Source organism: Pituophis catenifer, unplaced genomic scaffold, assembly GCF_029215685.1.
Source record: "Pituophis catenifer annectens isolate HBS135680 unplaced genomic scaffold, rPitCat1.0.hap2 SCAF_15, whole genome shotgun sequence".
NCBI lineage: Eukaryota > Metazoa > Chordata > Lepidosauria > Squamata > Colubridae > Pituophis > Pituophis catenifer.
In genome coordinates this window covers 762,178-776,614 of record NW_027256895.1, presented here as the reverse complement: position 1 = coordinate 776,614, position 14,437 = coordinate 762,178, and the positions used below count along the sequence as shown (strand labels likewise).

The 14,437-nt window shown below is 54.6% G+C and overlaps 1 protein-coding gene across 1 annotated transcript; it reads left to right on the top strand.

The window, feature by feature from the left end:
* Nucleotides 1-2,375: 2,375 nt before the first annotated feature.
* Nucleotides 2,376-13,089, top strand: GNB2 (G protein subunit beta 2). The gene is made up of 10 exons (XM_070954706.1): nucleotides 2,376-2,514; nucleotides 8,369-8,480; nucleotides 8,779-8,817; nucleotides 8,918-9,024; nucleotides 9,150-9,213; nucleotides 9,297-9,459; nucleotides 9,548-9,614; nucleotides 10,699-10,900; nucleotides 11,348-11,564; nucleotides 12,883-13,089. Exons 2-10 carry the CDS (start codon nucleotides 8,424-8,426, stop codon nucleotides 12,987-12,989), a joined length of 1,023 nt encoding a protein of 340 aa, XP_070810807.1. The 5' UTR covers nucleotides 2,376-2,514; nucleotides 8,369-8,423; the 3' UTR covers nucleotides 12,990-13,089.
* The last annotated feature ends 1,348 nt before the right edge of the window (nucleotides 13,090-14,437 follow it).

Sequence of the window (14,437 nt, the reverse complement as noted above, 5' to 3'; positions counted from 1 at the left end):
ACTCTACTCTTCATTTCAATATTCTATTCTATTCTATTCTATTCTATTCTATTCTATTCTATTCTATTCTATTCTATTCCATTCCATATTTTTATTCTCCTCTTCTTTTCTCCTCTTTTCTCTTTTCTCCTCTACTCTACTCTACTCTACTCTTCATTCCAATATTCTATTCTATTCTATTCTATTCTATTCTATTCTATTCTATTCCATTCCATTCCATTCCATTCCATTCCGTATTTTCTTTATTCTCTTTTCTCTTCTCTTCTCTTCTCTTCTCTTCTCTTCTCTTCTTCTACTCCTACTCTACTCTACTCTACTCTACTCTTCATTCCAATATTCTATTCTATTCTATTCTATTCTATTCCATTCCATTCCGTATTTTCTTTATTCTCTTCTCTTCTTTTCTCTTCTTTTCTCTTCTTTTCTCTTCTCTTCTCTTCTCTTCTCTTCTTCTACTCTACTCTTCATTTCAATATTCTATTCTATTCTATTCTATTCTATTCTATTCTATTCTATTCTATTCTATTCTATTCTATTCTATTCTATTCTATTCCATTCCATTCCATTCCATTCCATTCCATTCCATTCCTAAAGGCACTCACCCTCCGCCACCCTCCTTACGCTCCTCATTGCCTGGAAGGCAGATAAATGACCCCACAAAAAAGGGAGCCAGGCTTTGAAGTAAGGGGAGGCATCAGCCATGGACAATCCTGAATGGGAATTGTCCTCCTCCTCCTCCTCCTCCTCCTGGTTGTAAGCAGAGGGCATCTATCTGTCCAGTATCTGATTTCTCCCCCCTATAAACGATGCTCAGGTTCAGTGGTTAGAAGGCCTAGAGCAGACATTGGTATTCGAACACAGATCTTTCTAACATTTGTGTTTTATTGTGTTTTAATACTCTAGGTGAAATGTTAAGATATGCAGGTAGCCCTTGGCTTACAACTGAAGCCAAAATTTCTGTTGCTAAGTGAGACATTTGTTAAGTGAGTTTTGCCCCATTTTATGATTTTTCTTGCCCCGGTTGTTAACCGAATCACTGCAGTTCTGAAGTTAATAACCCAGTCGTTAAGTGAATCTGGTTTCCCCATGCACTTTGCTTGTCAGAAGGTCGCAAAAGGGGATCACATGACCCCGGGACACTGCCGTCGTAAGTATGAACCAATTGCCAAGCATCCAAGCATCACGTGATCATGGGGAGGCTGCAACGGTTGTAAGTGTGAAAAACAGTCAGGAGTCACTTTTTTCAGTGCTGTTGTCACTTTGGTCACTAAATGAACCACTGTTGTAAGACGAGGACTACCTGCACAGCTTGTCCATGTATGGTATCCCATATGCTAAATAAGTAATAATTACACTCGAGCTCCCCTCTTCCCAGCCAGTCTGGAGCAGCGCCAAGCTCTTGGGGTCCGGAGCGAAGACCCTCGCCAGGCCTAGTGGTTACAGTGGGTGCGAGCAGCAGCCTCCCAAACACGCCCTGACTCCAATTCCTATTATCCCCAGCCAGAGCGGTCTGAACCCAGGAGGTGGCTGGAGAGCAGTTCTGCTCCTTCCCTTGCAGCCTGCTTGGCATCTTTCCATGCTGCAAGGCAGGCAGGTATTCCCCAGGTGCAGCTGTACCCATGTCTGGGCTTCTGCCTGCCAGGAGCCCCTTTGACCAGCTGGCTCCCCCGGCAGCAAATTGCAAGGCTGCCCCTGCGGATTTCTGCCTGCTTCTGAAAGCCCAGAGGCCATTTTTTAATCTCCTGCAGGGACCGATGGGAGTTGTAGTCCCGACGCATCCGGGAAGAGCAGGCTAGAACAGGCTGTTTCGGACTGTACCACCTTTCCTGCTGCCCCCCTCTGGATGGAACAACTCTCCCCTTAAAGAAATGCGTGTACTCGCCCCTTCCTGACCGCAGGGGGAGAGACTACAACCCCCAGAATGCCCAGCTCCCCTCGGGGAGCCGAGGTCTGAAGGCATTTGGACGCTTCTTCCCCGCCCTCATCGTCAGCCACCCCTGGGAATTGGTTTGTCCCAAGTCCTCCTCCCCCCTCGGGCTGCGTGGTCTGACTCTGCCCATCCGAGATGGTACGGCCCAACTTGAGAATTATTTTCGGAGAGGGGGAAGGAGGCGCGGGCGGGCCCCACCTCGCCCCACACTGGAACGGGTCCTCCTTGTGTGCCCCCCGCCCGCTTCACAGTCTGACAGCGTCCGCCTTCCTCCCCTTGCCGCGCGCCCTCCCCCCCCCACGGAGCTGAGGGACTTGGTTCCTCCCGCTCCTCTCCCCCTCCCTGCGGGGAGTCCTTTCGGCCGCGTCCGACTCTGGGCGCGGCGGCAGAGCCGCATCACTGGGCCGGCGGGGCGAGATCGCTCCGCGCGCTCCCGAGTCAAGTCCCGGCCGCCGCCGCGCGCTCTGAGCAGCCCCAGCAGCCGCGGCCGAGCGCGATCCTTCCGCTCCTGGAGCAGCGGAAACGAGTCCCCCGCCCCCCGGCCCCCTCGTGCGGCGGCGGCGGCGGCGCTGCAGCAGCAGCAGGTAGGTGGGGGAGGGGGGGCGGCTGGGTAAGGCCGGGCGGTTCCCCCTTCCTTTCCTCCTCCTCCTGCTGCGCTCCCCCTCTTTCCCCCTCCCCCCCCCAGCCTGCAGACCCCCGCCCAGGCTCTCCCGACCCCCCATGCAAGCCCGGAAAGCCCCCTAGCCCGGGGCAGCCCCTCCCCTCCGCCGCCCCAGCCTCCGTCGGTCCGGAGCACCGCCCGCCCCATTGCACAACCTCCGGCCGCCCGCCGCCCTTTCGCCCCCGGATCAGCAGGGAGGGGCCGCCCTGCCGCCCTCGCCCTCCCCGGGACCCCCTTTCTACGCCCCCCCACGACTTCTTTCCCCGCAGTCCCCCCCCCCACTCGCTCTCAGGGGCTCCCGCGACCCCTCCCCACCGACAGCAGCCAGGATGCTTCCCAGCCCCCTCCCTTTTTTGGGGGGGTCTCCGAGATCGCCCCAAGGGTAAATGGGCGCATTGGGTTGGCCCCCTCCCCTTCATTCCCTGCGCCCCCCCCCCAAAAGAAGGAAGCTCGGCTTCCTCCTGCATCCCCCCCCCAAAATCCCTGGCGCTTTTGGGGGGGTCTTCTTGTGCCGGGTGGGGGGGAGGAAGGCAGGGCTGAGCTCTGGGCGGAGGTGGGGAGGGCTGGGCTGCCCCCTCCCCAAAAGAGCAGCCGCGGCCTCCCCGGGGCTCCTGAGCGTGTCTGGAGGCTTTCATTACGACGTTAAATGCCTCCCCCGGGGGAGCCTGCGCGTCCCAGGGCTCGGCCTGCCGAAGGTGTGTGTGTGTGTTTGCGTGTATATGTGTGTGTGTGTGTGTGTGAGAATTCCGCGTCTTGCCAGCAGCCAAGCAGGATCTTCTGGACTTGGCCAAGGTGGGCCGGGTCCAAGGAGGGGAGGGGGCGTCGTTGCACCTGGGAGACTGCAGCATCTTGCAGAGAGAGGGAGGGAGACCCTCTGTGGTTGCCTCTGCAACGGGGTGAGGTGGGGGATGGTTTGTGCTGTCCTGACCTTTGCAGAGTTAGGACCCCCCTCCCCACCCAAGAGCGTTGTGCGGAAGGAGGCCCAAGAGCCCCCCCCCTCCCCAGCCTTGCATCAGTTCTCTTCGCTTCCTCCTGAAAACCAGCTAGGCTGGCAAACACCCCCAGGGGAAGCCTCAGCCCCTCTGGCCGTGGGGAGGGCGGGAGGGGGCAAAGCAGCTCCCCCCCCCCGGGCACGGGTGGGTGGGTGGGAGTTTTGCCCTGGGCAGCCTGAACCTTCAGTGGAGACCCCAGCCGGGCACCCTGCAGGAAGTGGTGGTGGGCTTCAACCTGGCGCTGTGTGGATGTCCCGTCCCCCCCAATGGGTACGTGGGTTGGAGTTGATGCAACACTGCAGAAGGGGAGGGGTCTCCCGGACTCCCAGGGTCTCTGGAAAAGACCCTCTGAGCTCAGAGGGTGGAGCTCCAGAGTTTCGAGAAGGGCCCGCCAGCCACCCGTGATTTGGGCAGGGAGAGAGAGAACTGAAAGAGGAAATGCCAGCTGGGAAATGCTGCCAGCGGGCAATGGGAGTCCCTCCTCCTGGGCGGGGGTCCCTGATGGAGGCTCCTGGGGCTGTGGTTTTCCGGTTGGGGGCCACCCACTGTTGCTGCCCTCTGGGGGACCCACTGTGCTTTTTACTTCCGGTGTGCAGTTTTTTGCAACTCCTTGTTCCTCCTAGGATGGGGTTTCTCAACCTCAGCTGCTTTCAGAGATGTGGACTTCAACTCCCAGAATTCCCCAGCCCTCTTAAAGGGGCCAAGGTTGAGAAAGGCTGGTCTAGATCCTCGTCTTACAACAGATCATTTCATGATGGTTTGAAGTTACAACAACACTGGAAAAAGTGACTTACAACCGTTGCAGCATCCCCATGGTCATGTGACCCAAAATTCGGATGATTGGCAACTGGTTCATATTGAGGACGGTTGCAATGTCCCTGGGGTCAGGTGATCGATCCCCTTTTTTGTGACCTTCTGACAAGCAAAGTCCAGATTCACTTAACAATCTTAACAGCGGCAGAGATTCGCTTAACAACAAAAGGTGGTAGAATGGGGCAAAACTCACTTAACTGTTTTGCTTAGCAACAGAAATTTGGAGCTCAGTTGTGGTCATAAACTGAGGATTACCTGTAGAGGCACGAGTGGGGTGTTCCGGGAAAGCAAAATATTTATAAAAGTTGGGTTAATCCCGCAGCTTTTAGTGTGGATTGAGGAGAGCCACTCTGGACGCAGCTGGGGGGTCTCTGCTTGGGTGTCTCCCTCCCTGCTGGAAGGGGTTTGGCTGGGAATGTGGGGTGTTGTGGTCCAAAACATGGATGAGGCAGTGCAAATAAAGTATTTTATAAAGTACCGCTTTACAAAGCCTGAGTAAGGCCCCCCTTGGAATCCTGCATCCAGTTTTGGTCCTCCCCTTACAAAAAGGAGGTTGAGACTTTGGAAAGAGTGCAGAGAAGAGCAACTTAGAGGATCAAAGGCCCGGAGACTAAAACATACGAAGAACGGTGGCAGGATTTGGGTTTGGCCGGTCTAGAGAAAAGAAGGACTTGGGGGGACATGATAGCAGGATTCCAGTATTTGAGGGGCTGCCATATAGATTATTCAAATTATTCTCCAAAGCACCAGAAGGCAGGACAAGAAGCAACGGATGGAAACTGATCAAGGAGGGAAGCAATTTAGAACTATGGAGAAATTTCCTAACGGTGAGGACAATTAACCAGTGGAACTGCCTGCCACCAGAAGTTCTGAATGCTCATCACTGGAGGTTTTGAAGAAGAGATTGGACAGCCACTTGTCTGAAATGGCTCAGGGTCTCCTACTTAAGCAGGGGGTTGGACTAGAAGACCTCCGAGGTCCCTTCCAGCTCTATTCCAGTCTAAATAAATGCAGGCTTGTTGTGAGTCTGTCAGCCAAGCAGACTTGCAGCCGGGGGAGGCTGAGGCCTCCTTCCCACTGGGCTACCATCTGTCTGTCGAGTCTCTTGCCAGCCGTGGGGCACCTCAGGAAGGCTTCCAGATCCCCCATGGCGGAGGATCAGAGCGGCCTGCAGCTTCGGACTGCGGAGGAGCAGAGGGAGCCTGTGATCTGGGCTGAATCGGAGGATGTTGTGGGGGGACAACAACTCTGATCCTCCTGCCTGCCTCCCTCCCTCCCTGCAGCCCCTCGGGGCATCTCAAAGGCCCTCCATCTCTAATGGGGGCGGGGGGGGGGGGGTTGGTGCCTGGCATCTTGCAAAAGTGCCATTCCCTGCACGTGGCAAAGATTCCGATTTTGGAAGGTGGCACCCGGCACTGTCCCTGCCATGCTTCAGCTCTGCCTCCTTCTGACAACCCCCCCCCGGGGTGTCTCTCCCCTCTTCCCCCTTGTTTTGGGGTCCCCTGGCAATTGGGAGCCAGGAAGTCCCAGCCTGGCCTGTTCCCCATTCAGATGTTTTCTGGCCACTCTGGGCCTTTCTGGGCTGGAGCAAAGGCTGAGCAGCGGGAAAGGCGGCTCTTTCCTTGCCCCCTCCCCCTCAGGAAGGAGCAGCCCCCTCTCTGGAGGAAGCCGCCCTTGGCCGCCTTCCCTTCCCACTTCCTCCCTCAAACAGCCCGGATCCATCGCTCGCTCGGCTTTCTCATCCCGTTGCCCAGGCAACCGCCTCCCGGAGCATAGAGCAGTATGTGTGTGTGTGTGAGAGAGAGAGAGAGTGGCTGGTCACCTTAGCAACCCTGTCTTTTTGGCTTCTCTGGGGTGGCCAGAGGGGGGGGGCGTGTAGGGGGCGACCCCACCTTTATTTGCCAAAGGCTGCAGCCGCAGCTCTGCCAGGAAGTGAAAATCCACCTGCTTTGAGTTTCTTCCCCCCCCCCCGCCTTGTTTCCATTCAGAAGCGGTCGTGGGAGCTGAGGGGGGGTGTCTTATCCTGGGTGGGGGCTCGAACAGCAATAGCCATAACAGTTAGACTTCTATACCACTTCACAGTGCTCTACAGCCCCCTCTAAGCAGCCTCTTGTCCCCAACAATCTGGGTCTTCATTTTACCGACCTCGGAAGGACAGACGGCTGAGTTAACCTTCAGCCGGTGAGAATTGAACTGCTGGCAGTCAGCAGAGTCAGCCTGCAATGCTGCATTCTAACCACTGCGCCATCGTGGTGATGCATTCCCGCAACGGATTTGGGCGATCCTGATCTTGCTAAGTGGGACTCTTTGCACTTGTGTGTGTGTGTGTGTGTCCTTTTTCCCCCTCCTTTGCACCTGTAGAGATTCGGGGTTGCAAACAGTGAGTTGGGGCCTCTTCCTTTCTCTGCTTAGCAGCGCCTTCCTTCTCCACCCCCCCTGCCACCCCCCATGGCTTGGAAAGTTGGGGGGCTTGGGCTGCCACGGATGTGTGTGTGTGAACAATCCCTCAAATCCCCCCTTTAGGGGTCCCTGGAGGGGTCAGGCACGGGAGGTCGAGCTCAGGCGAGGGTCAGGCGTTGAGCTGCAGAAATCCGAAATCCGCTCTCTTTAAGGGCTGCCACTTCTGGGTCTTGTTCGGGGGGGTCAGTTGGTCCCTTTGGCTCCTGATGGGCAGTCAGGTGTCCGGCTGGACCAGGGACAAAGGAAGGGGAGGCACCAGTGGCAAATTGTGGCCGCGTCCATCTCTTTTTTTTTTAAATTTGATTTATATGCCGCCCTTCTCTGGAGACTCAGGGCGGCTTACAAGGCGTTAAGCAATAGCCTTCATACTTTTGTATATTTATACAAAGTCAGCTTATTGCCCCCATAATCTGGCTCCTTATTTTACCCACCTTAGAAAGGATGGAAGGCTGAGTCAACCTTGAGCCTGGTGAGAATTGAACTCGCAGTAATTGCAGGCAGTAATTGCAAGCTAAATACTACCTTTAACAGTAGCATTAGTCTGCTGCGCCACTCAGGCTCTTCCTCTCTTTGCTCTCTTTCCACTTTGCAAGTGGAAAAATATTTTTAATCCAGCATGCGATTAAAGGGAATATTATAGCTGTATTTTTAAATCACGGGTAGGCCTTGACTTATGACCACAACTGAGCTTCAGATTTCTGTCGCTAAGCAAAACAGTTGTTCTGAGTTTTGCTCCCTTTTGTGACCTTTCTTAAAAATCACTGCAGTTGTTAAGTGAAGCATTGATTATGCAAGTGGTCCTTGACCTACGACCACAATTGAGCCCTAAGTTTCTGTTGTTAAGCGAGACATTTGTTAAGCAAGTTTTGCCCCCATTTTACGACCTTTCTTGCCTCGGTTGTTAACTGAATCACTGCCATTGTAAAGCGAGTAACAATGGTTGTTAAGTGACTTTGCTTGTCAGCGCCCGTCATAAAGCAAGCACCTGAAGTTTGACCACACTGTCATAAGGATGCTGCAAAGGTCCTAACTGTGAAAAACACTATAAATTGCTTTTTTCCAGTGCCGTCATAACTTTGAACGGTCACTAAACAAACTGTTGCTAAGTCAAGAAAAACTGATTGTGTGTGAATTCTTAGCTGCCATTTGATGGCCCATCTTTGTTTGACTGGAACGCCGTTTGGTGAAACGGCAAGATCATAATTGTCATCATCATCTTCTTTTAATGACCCCATAATCCCTTGTGGGGTGGAGTCTGGGCAACTGAATGGAGCTGAGGGTTTACTGGCCAGATGCCCTTCCTGTTGCCAGTGCGGAGTTATATTCAGCAGATATATTTCTCACTGTGCCCAGAGGGAGAGAGAGAGAGAAATATCTGCTTCTACCTAGGATCGAACTCACAGCCTCCTGATTGTGAGGCGAGAGCTCCACCTCTAGGCCACGGCAACACGCTGGTAAAAAAGCGAGAGAGTCTTTCTTAAAGTCACAGTAATAATTTCCTATCCCCTCCAGGATCGTGGCTAAGTGAAAGGGGGCTGCTGGCCAAGCCCCTGCCCCCCCAGCCACCATGAGTGAATTGGAGCAGTTGAGGCAGGAAGCGGAGCAGCTGCGGAACCAGATCCGGGTGAGTTACTCGGAGGAGGAGGAGTGGGGTTGCCAGAAGGTTCTAGTCCTCAGTGAGGTGGCAAATGCATCTTGAGGAACCAGGCGGTGGGCCTTCACGGCATCATTTTTGTGTTCAGTGCTGGCGGAGGGGTAGGTGTGTGCTGGAGGATGCAGTGCTCTGGGTTCTCCGGGAAGGAGAATGAAGGGGGCGGTTGAGTCGGGGGGGAGTGGGCACTTCTTGGTGGGACAGGCAAAACTGCCAAGTGGCATCTGAGCCGGTCATTAAGTGAGCCTCCTCTTCCTCCTCTCTCCCGCAGGACGCCAGGAAAGCATGTGGCGATTCCACACTGAGCCAGGTGAGGCAGGTGGACCCAATTAGGGGGAGAAAGAGGCGGCCTCTGGGACCCCCCTCACTCCCCCCACCGCTGACCCCTCTCTTCCTCCCCCCCACTCAAGATCACCGCTGGCCTCGATCCAGTGGGCCGGATCCAGATGCGAACGAGGCGGACGCTGCGGGGTCACCTGGCCAAGATCTACGCCATGCACTGGGGGACGGACTCCAGGTGAGAGCAGCAAGAGGATGAGCCCCTCCCTCCCCCCAATAAAGAAGGGGTGGGGGAAGGAAGTATCCTCTAGTATCCCCCCAAATGATCCAGGCTCTGAGCCCCGTTTCCCTCTGTCGCCTCAGGCTTTTGGTTAGTGCCTCTCAAGACGGCAAGCTGATCATCTGGGACAGCTACACCACCAACAAGGTGAGTCGGAAGGCGCCAGGTGGGCCCCCGGAGAAGGCCCCCGCAGGCCTGCCCTCCCCCGCTCAGTGCCGCTCTCTTTCCAGGTTCACGCCATTCCTCTGAGGTCGTCCTGGGTGATGACCTGCGCCTACGCTCCGTCCGGGAATTACGTGGCCTGCGGGGGGCTGGACAACATTTGCTCCATCTACAGCCTCATCACCCGCGAAGGGAACGTCCGAGTCAGCCGGGAGCTGCCAGGACACACGGGTGAGGACTCTCTTCTCTCCCCCGGGGAGGGTCAGGTCTTCTCCGCCCCTCACCCACCTCCTGACGACATCTTCCTCTCCTCCACAAGGGTACCTCTCCTGCTGCCGCTTCCTGTCCAATAACCAGATCATCACCAGTTCGGGAGACACAACCTGGTGAGTGGTGGGACTTCCCCCCCAAAAAAGGGGAGGGGGTTGTGATATATCAATCACTCACTTGCTAGACGGATGTTTTGAGCCGAGACCCACCTAGAAGTAGATGGCACTAGCAATAGCCCTTAGACTTATACACCGCTTTGACAGCCCTCTCTAAGCAATTTACAGAGTCAGCCTGTTGCCCCCAACAATCGGGGTCCTCATTTTACCCACTTCGGAAAGACGAAAGGCTGAGTCAACCTTGAGCCGGTCAGGATCGAACTCCTGGCAGTTGGCAGAGTCGGCCTGCAATCCTGCATTCTAACCACTGCCGCCACCCTGGCTCATAATATAGGTAGTCCTTGACTTACAACTTTCATTTCATGACTGTTCAACGTTACAAGGGCACTGAAAAAAGTGACTTATGACCATTTTCCACATTTGCGACCATGGCAGCATCCCCATGGCCGCGGGATCAAAAGTTGGACGCTTGCCAACTGGCTCACATTTATGACGGTCGCAGTGTCCTGGAGTCGCATGATCCCCTTTTGCGACTTTCTGATAAGTCAGTGGGGGAAGCCAGGTTCACTTAACATCCATGCCGCGGCAAGAAAGGTCATAAAATGGGGCTAAACTTACTTAGTAACAACTCTCCCTTGGCAACCGAAATTTTGAGCTCGATTCTGTTCACGTCGAGGGCTGCCTGCGCTGAGCCATGAACTTCCTGGTTGTGTTAGAATTAAGAAAAGTCAACAACAAGATGCCACCAGACAGCCGGTGCAGAACAATGTCCCAAAGTGATTTCACTCCAACTCGACCAGAACAAGCTGTCTAGGGCTGGGGTCCCTAACGGCACCGGGCCATGCAAACAAGTGAAGCAGGCAGCACACGAAACCACGGCCCCTTCCAGTTGGCAGGAAAAACCTCTCCACGGAACCAGACCCTTAGTGCCCAATAGGTTGAGGGCCGCTGTTTTAAGGCCATCTGTCTGTTCCACATGGGAGTGGTCAAGATGGACGTGAGCACCAGGGAGGGGTCAAATCTGGAGTCCTGAAGCCGGGTGGGGTGCATGCCTGCCTGACTGCCTCCCCTTCCTCCTTGCCAGTGCCCTGTGGGACATCGAGACGGGCCAGCAAACCACCACCTTCACAGGCCACAGCGGGGATGTCATGTCCCTCTCGCTGTCCCCCGACATGCGCTGCTTTGTCTCGGGTGCTTGCGATGCTTCAGTCAAGCTGTGGGACATCCGGGACAGCATGTGCCGGCAGACGTTCACGGGACACGAATCGGACATCAATGCTGTCTGCGTGAGTGCGGAGCCTGCCCTGGGGAGGGGAGAGGAGGAGGGGAGGGTTTGTAGGAGACCGGACTCTGAAGACCCTGTTTGAGATACTCTCCAGCCCCTGGTTCGTGGCAAGCATCTAGAGCAGAATTTCTCAAGCTCGGCCACCGCTACGCATGGATAACCAGACCAAAAAATGTAGAGTTCAAAGTAGCTCCTTTATTGTTCTATGCCTGTAATACAGGAATCTTCCAGACTGTAGTTTGGAAAAACTAGATGGGACTTGGTGATCTTCAAAGGGGGCTCAGACTTCGGCCTCACGTCTTTACGTAAGGAGACCTTGCTGAATCCCCATTTGATCTCAACTCTTGACAGTTGCTCTGCAACAGCCATTTTAGAGCGGGGAACTTCAGCTCCCAGAATCCCCTAGCTTTCTCTCCTTAGCTGTCTCCCCTCTTCCTTTCTCGCCCAGTTCTTCCCCAACGGGAACGCCTTCACCACGGGTTCCGATGATGCCACCTGTCGCCTCTTCGACCTGCGTGCCGACCAGGAGCTGATGCTCTACTCGCACGACAACATCATTTGTGGCATCACCTCGGTCGCCTTCTCCCGCAGCGGACGCCTCCTGCTGGCCGGCTACGACGACTTCAACTGCAACATTTGGGACTCCATGAAGGGCGACCGGGCAGGTGAGTGGCCAGCAGGAGGTCATCTTCTCTCCAGCTCACGCCTCTGCTCGCTCCGGTGCCCCTGGCCTCGCTGCTCCGTTAGAAGGGTTGAGGGAAGGCAATTCTCCTCCCACCCTCAAGGATCTGCTGGGGCCCAGTTGGGATCCCGCTGAAATCTAGGGATTCTTGGTTTTTTCAGAAACCAGATCAGACCCTAGTCTGCTTAGTTTGAGTCCTGTGGCCTCGGTTGTTTGAGTAGCTTATTGTCCCCCCAAAGATATATTTTTTTTTAAGAGGCAACTGGACTTTCTTGCTTTTCTTTTTCTTTGAAGATATTTCACTTCTCATCCAAGGTTCCTCAGATTTGATCCTTCCGTTCCCCACCCTCCCATCCGAGCTGAAGAAGCTGCTTGGATGAGAAGTGAAACGTCTTCAAAGAAAGTCCAGTTGTCGCTTGGAAAAAAAGCACCTGGATGACGGAGAATCCGTAGACTTCCTTGATTGTTATTTGAGGGGTCCTTGGTGCCCTCTGGGCTTGGTGGTTTCCTTGCAGACATTTCGTGACCCAGCTAGGTAGCTTCTTCAGTGCTAGAAGGGAGTGGGGGTTGTGAGGGGGAGGAGGAAGAGGAAGAGAAAGGCTGTGGGGTCCTTGGTGCTCTCTGAGCTTGGTGGTTTCCCTGCAGGCGTTTCAGGACCCCAACTAGGTAACCTCACCAGGACTAGTTACGGTTCTTGCCTACAGACAGGATCTTGCCAGGCTAAAGCAACTCCTGGCAGAACTATAGAGACCGACTCCTGTGACACTCCAAGCTACGCTGACTCTTTGCCCTCGGGAAAGCAGCTCCTTCCTCCTGGGAATCCAGACTCCCTTCCACCGCAGGCCAACCCGATAGTCCCAAAAAGAGGATTAGACTCTGTCCTGCTTCCCACCCTCACCCCCCACCCCGTATCCTAAACCATAGCTGTGGCTGGTCTTTGCTGGCTCTGCATCTTTGCCGTTGCCAGATTGGGTGAACTGCCCATTTGTCAATACCCAGAGCCACATTTTCCAGGCCAGCATTCAGGAAGAGAAACCCCATTTTTGTGCTGGGGAGGGGTCCGGCTGGGTCCATCGGAGAAGCAGGAGAGGAGACAGTTCTCTCGGGGTTTGGCTGCAAGCGGTCAGGGGCTGGGAATGCCATTCGTGTCGGTTAGGAAGGGGCAGATGGTGAAGAGGATGGGGGTGTGGAAGGGTCTCTCTCCCTCTGGACTGATCAGCAGGAAAAGCCTTTTGGGGTGTCCTGTGGCCTCTGCTGCCACTCCTTCGAGCTTCATTGCTAGGAAGTCTCTCTTCTTGCAGGCGTCCTCGCTGGCCACGACAACCGTGTCAGCTGCCTTGGCGTGACAGACGACGGCATGGCCGTAGCTACCGGCTCCTGGGACAGCTTCTTGAAAGTCTGGAACTGAACCCTGCCTTGGGGTGGATGGGGGGGCTGGTGGGAGAAAAGCTGGAGGCCCTTGGTGGCCCCCCCATCCGGTCTCTGCCCCCTCTGCTCTGCCCCTCAGCTGGCTGCCCTCCCATTGTCCGCCCCCCCTCCTGTTTCTTTCTCTGCTCCACTTCAACATTATTCTAAGCCTGATTTCCAACTGCAACGTTGAGGGGGGAGGATGCCAGCGATGCTGCCAAGGGGGAGCAGGGGGTGCCAGCCTCACAAATAAAAGGTTTTGAGGGGTTACAATGCAGCACTGTGTGATTTCGTCGAGGGGAGCTACGGGGGAGGGGGGAACTTCTGTGTGGCCTCCCCATCATAGCCAAGGGCAGGGGTGTCCAAACATGGCCACTTTTAAGACTTGTGGACTTCAACTTCCAGAATTCCCTGGGACTAATGCATTCCTTTTGATAGGTATACTCATTGTGGCCTATTTACTCTCTTGTTATCCCTTCCACTGCAATCTCTCCGCTCTGGGAGGTAGGGGAAAACAGGCATGGCTAGCTGAGAAATTCTGGAAGCTGAAGTCCACAAGTCAGAAAATTGCCAAGTTCGGAGCAACTAGAGCAATGGGGTGGGGTGGTTGAGGGGTGTTTGGATCCTCTCCCAGTGGCCGCCTAGGCAGATGTAGGTCCAGAGCACAGAATGCATTCCTTTTGATAGCTATCACCCATTGTGGCTTATTTACTCTCTTGTAATCCCTTCCTCTGCAATCTACCCGTTTTAGCAGGGAGGAGGGAAAAAACCCTCTCCCACTGGCTGCCTAGGCAGATGCAGGTTCAGAGCACAGAATGGACTGTTGGGTTCTTTGTAGAGGGGGGCTGTTCCTGCAGATGTTTCCTTAGGGTTAGAGGTCATCGGTGCCCACCAGAGAGTGGATATGCTCTAGCTGCGAAATAGGAATGCCCCCGTTTGGCAGTTCAGCCTTGAGCTAGAGATTTCCTACCATTACATGATGGGCTTTTGGGGAGCCCTGACTTAAACCGGAGCCAGGGAAGTGATTGGGTCCAACCCTCCTGGGATGGGGGCCCAGTTCAGAGAACCACTTTTTCTTCCGTTCGTTGTTGGCTGTCCCTGTTTGGGCCTGGATTGATTTCCCCTCCTGCTAAAGTGGCCAGAAGACAAGAGAGGGAGGGAGGCTAAGGGTTAGCACCAGTCTTGCAGGGGGGGGATTGTGATGCTGCCACAAGGGGCTCTTTGCTCCGCCAGCTCTCGAGCTGCCCTTGGCCTGGCCCAGCCCAACGAGATGGTCAGTAAAAGGCCGTCCAACAGGCTGCAGCAGGTAGTCCTCAACTTACAACCACAATTGAGCCCAAAATTCATATTGAGATGTTTGTTAACTGAGTTTTGCCCCATTTTACAACTTTTCTTGCCACATCTGTTAAGTGAATCACTGCAAATTTTAAATTACCATGTTTCCCCAAA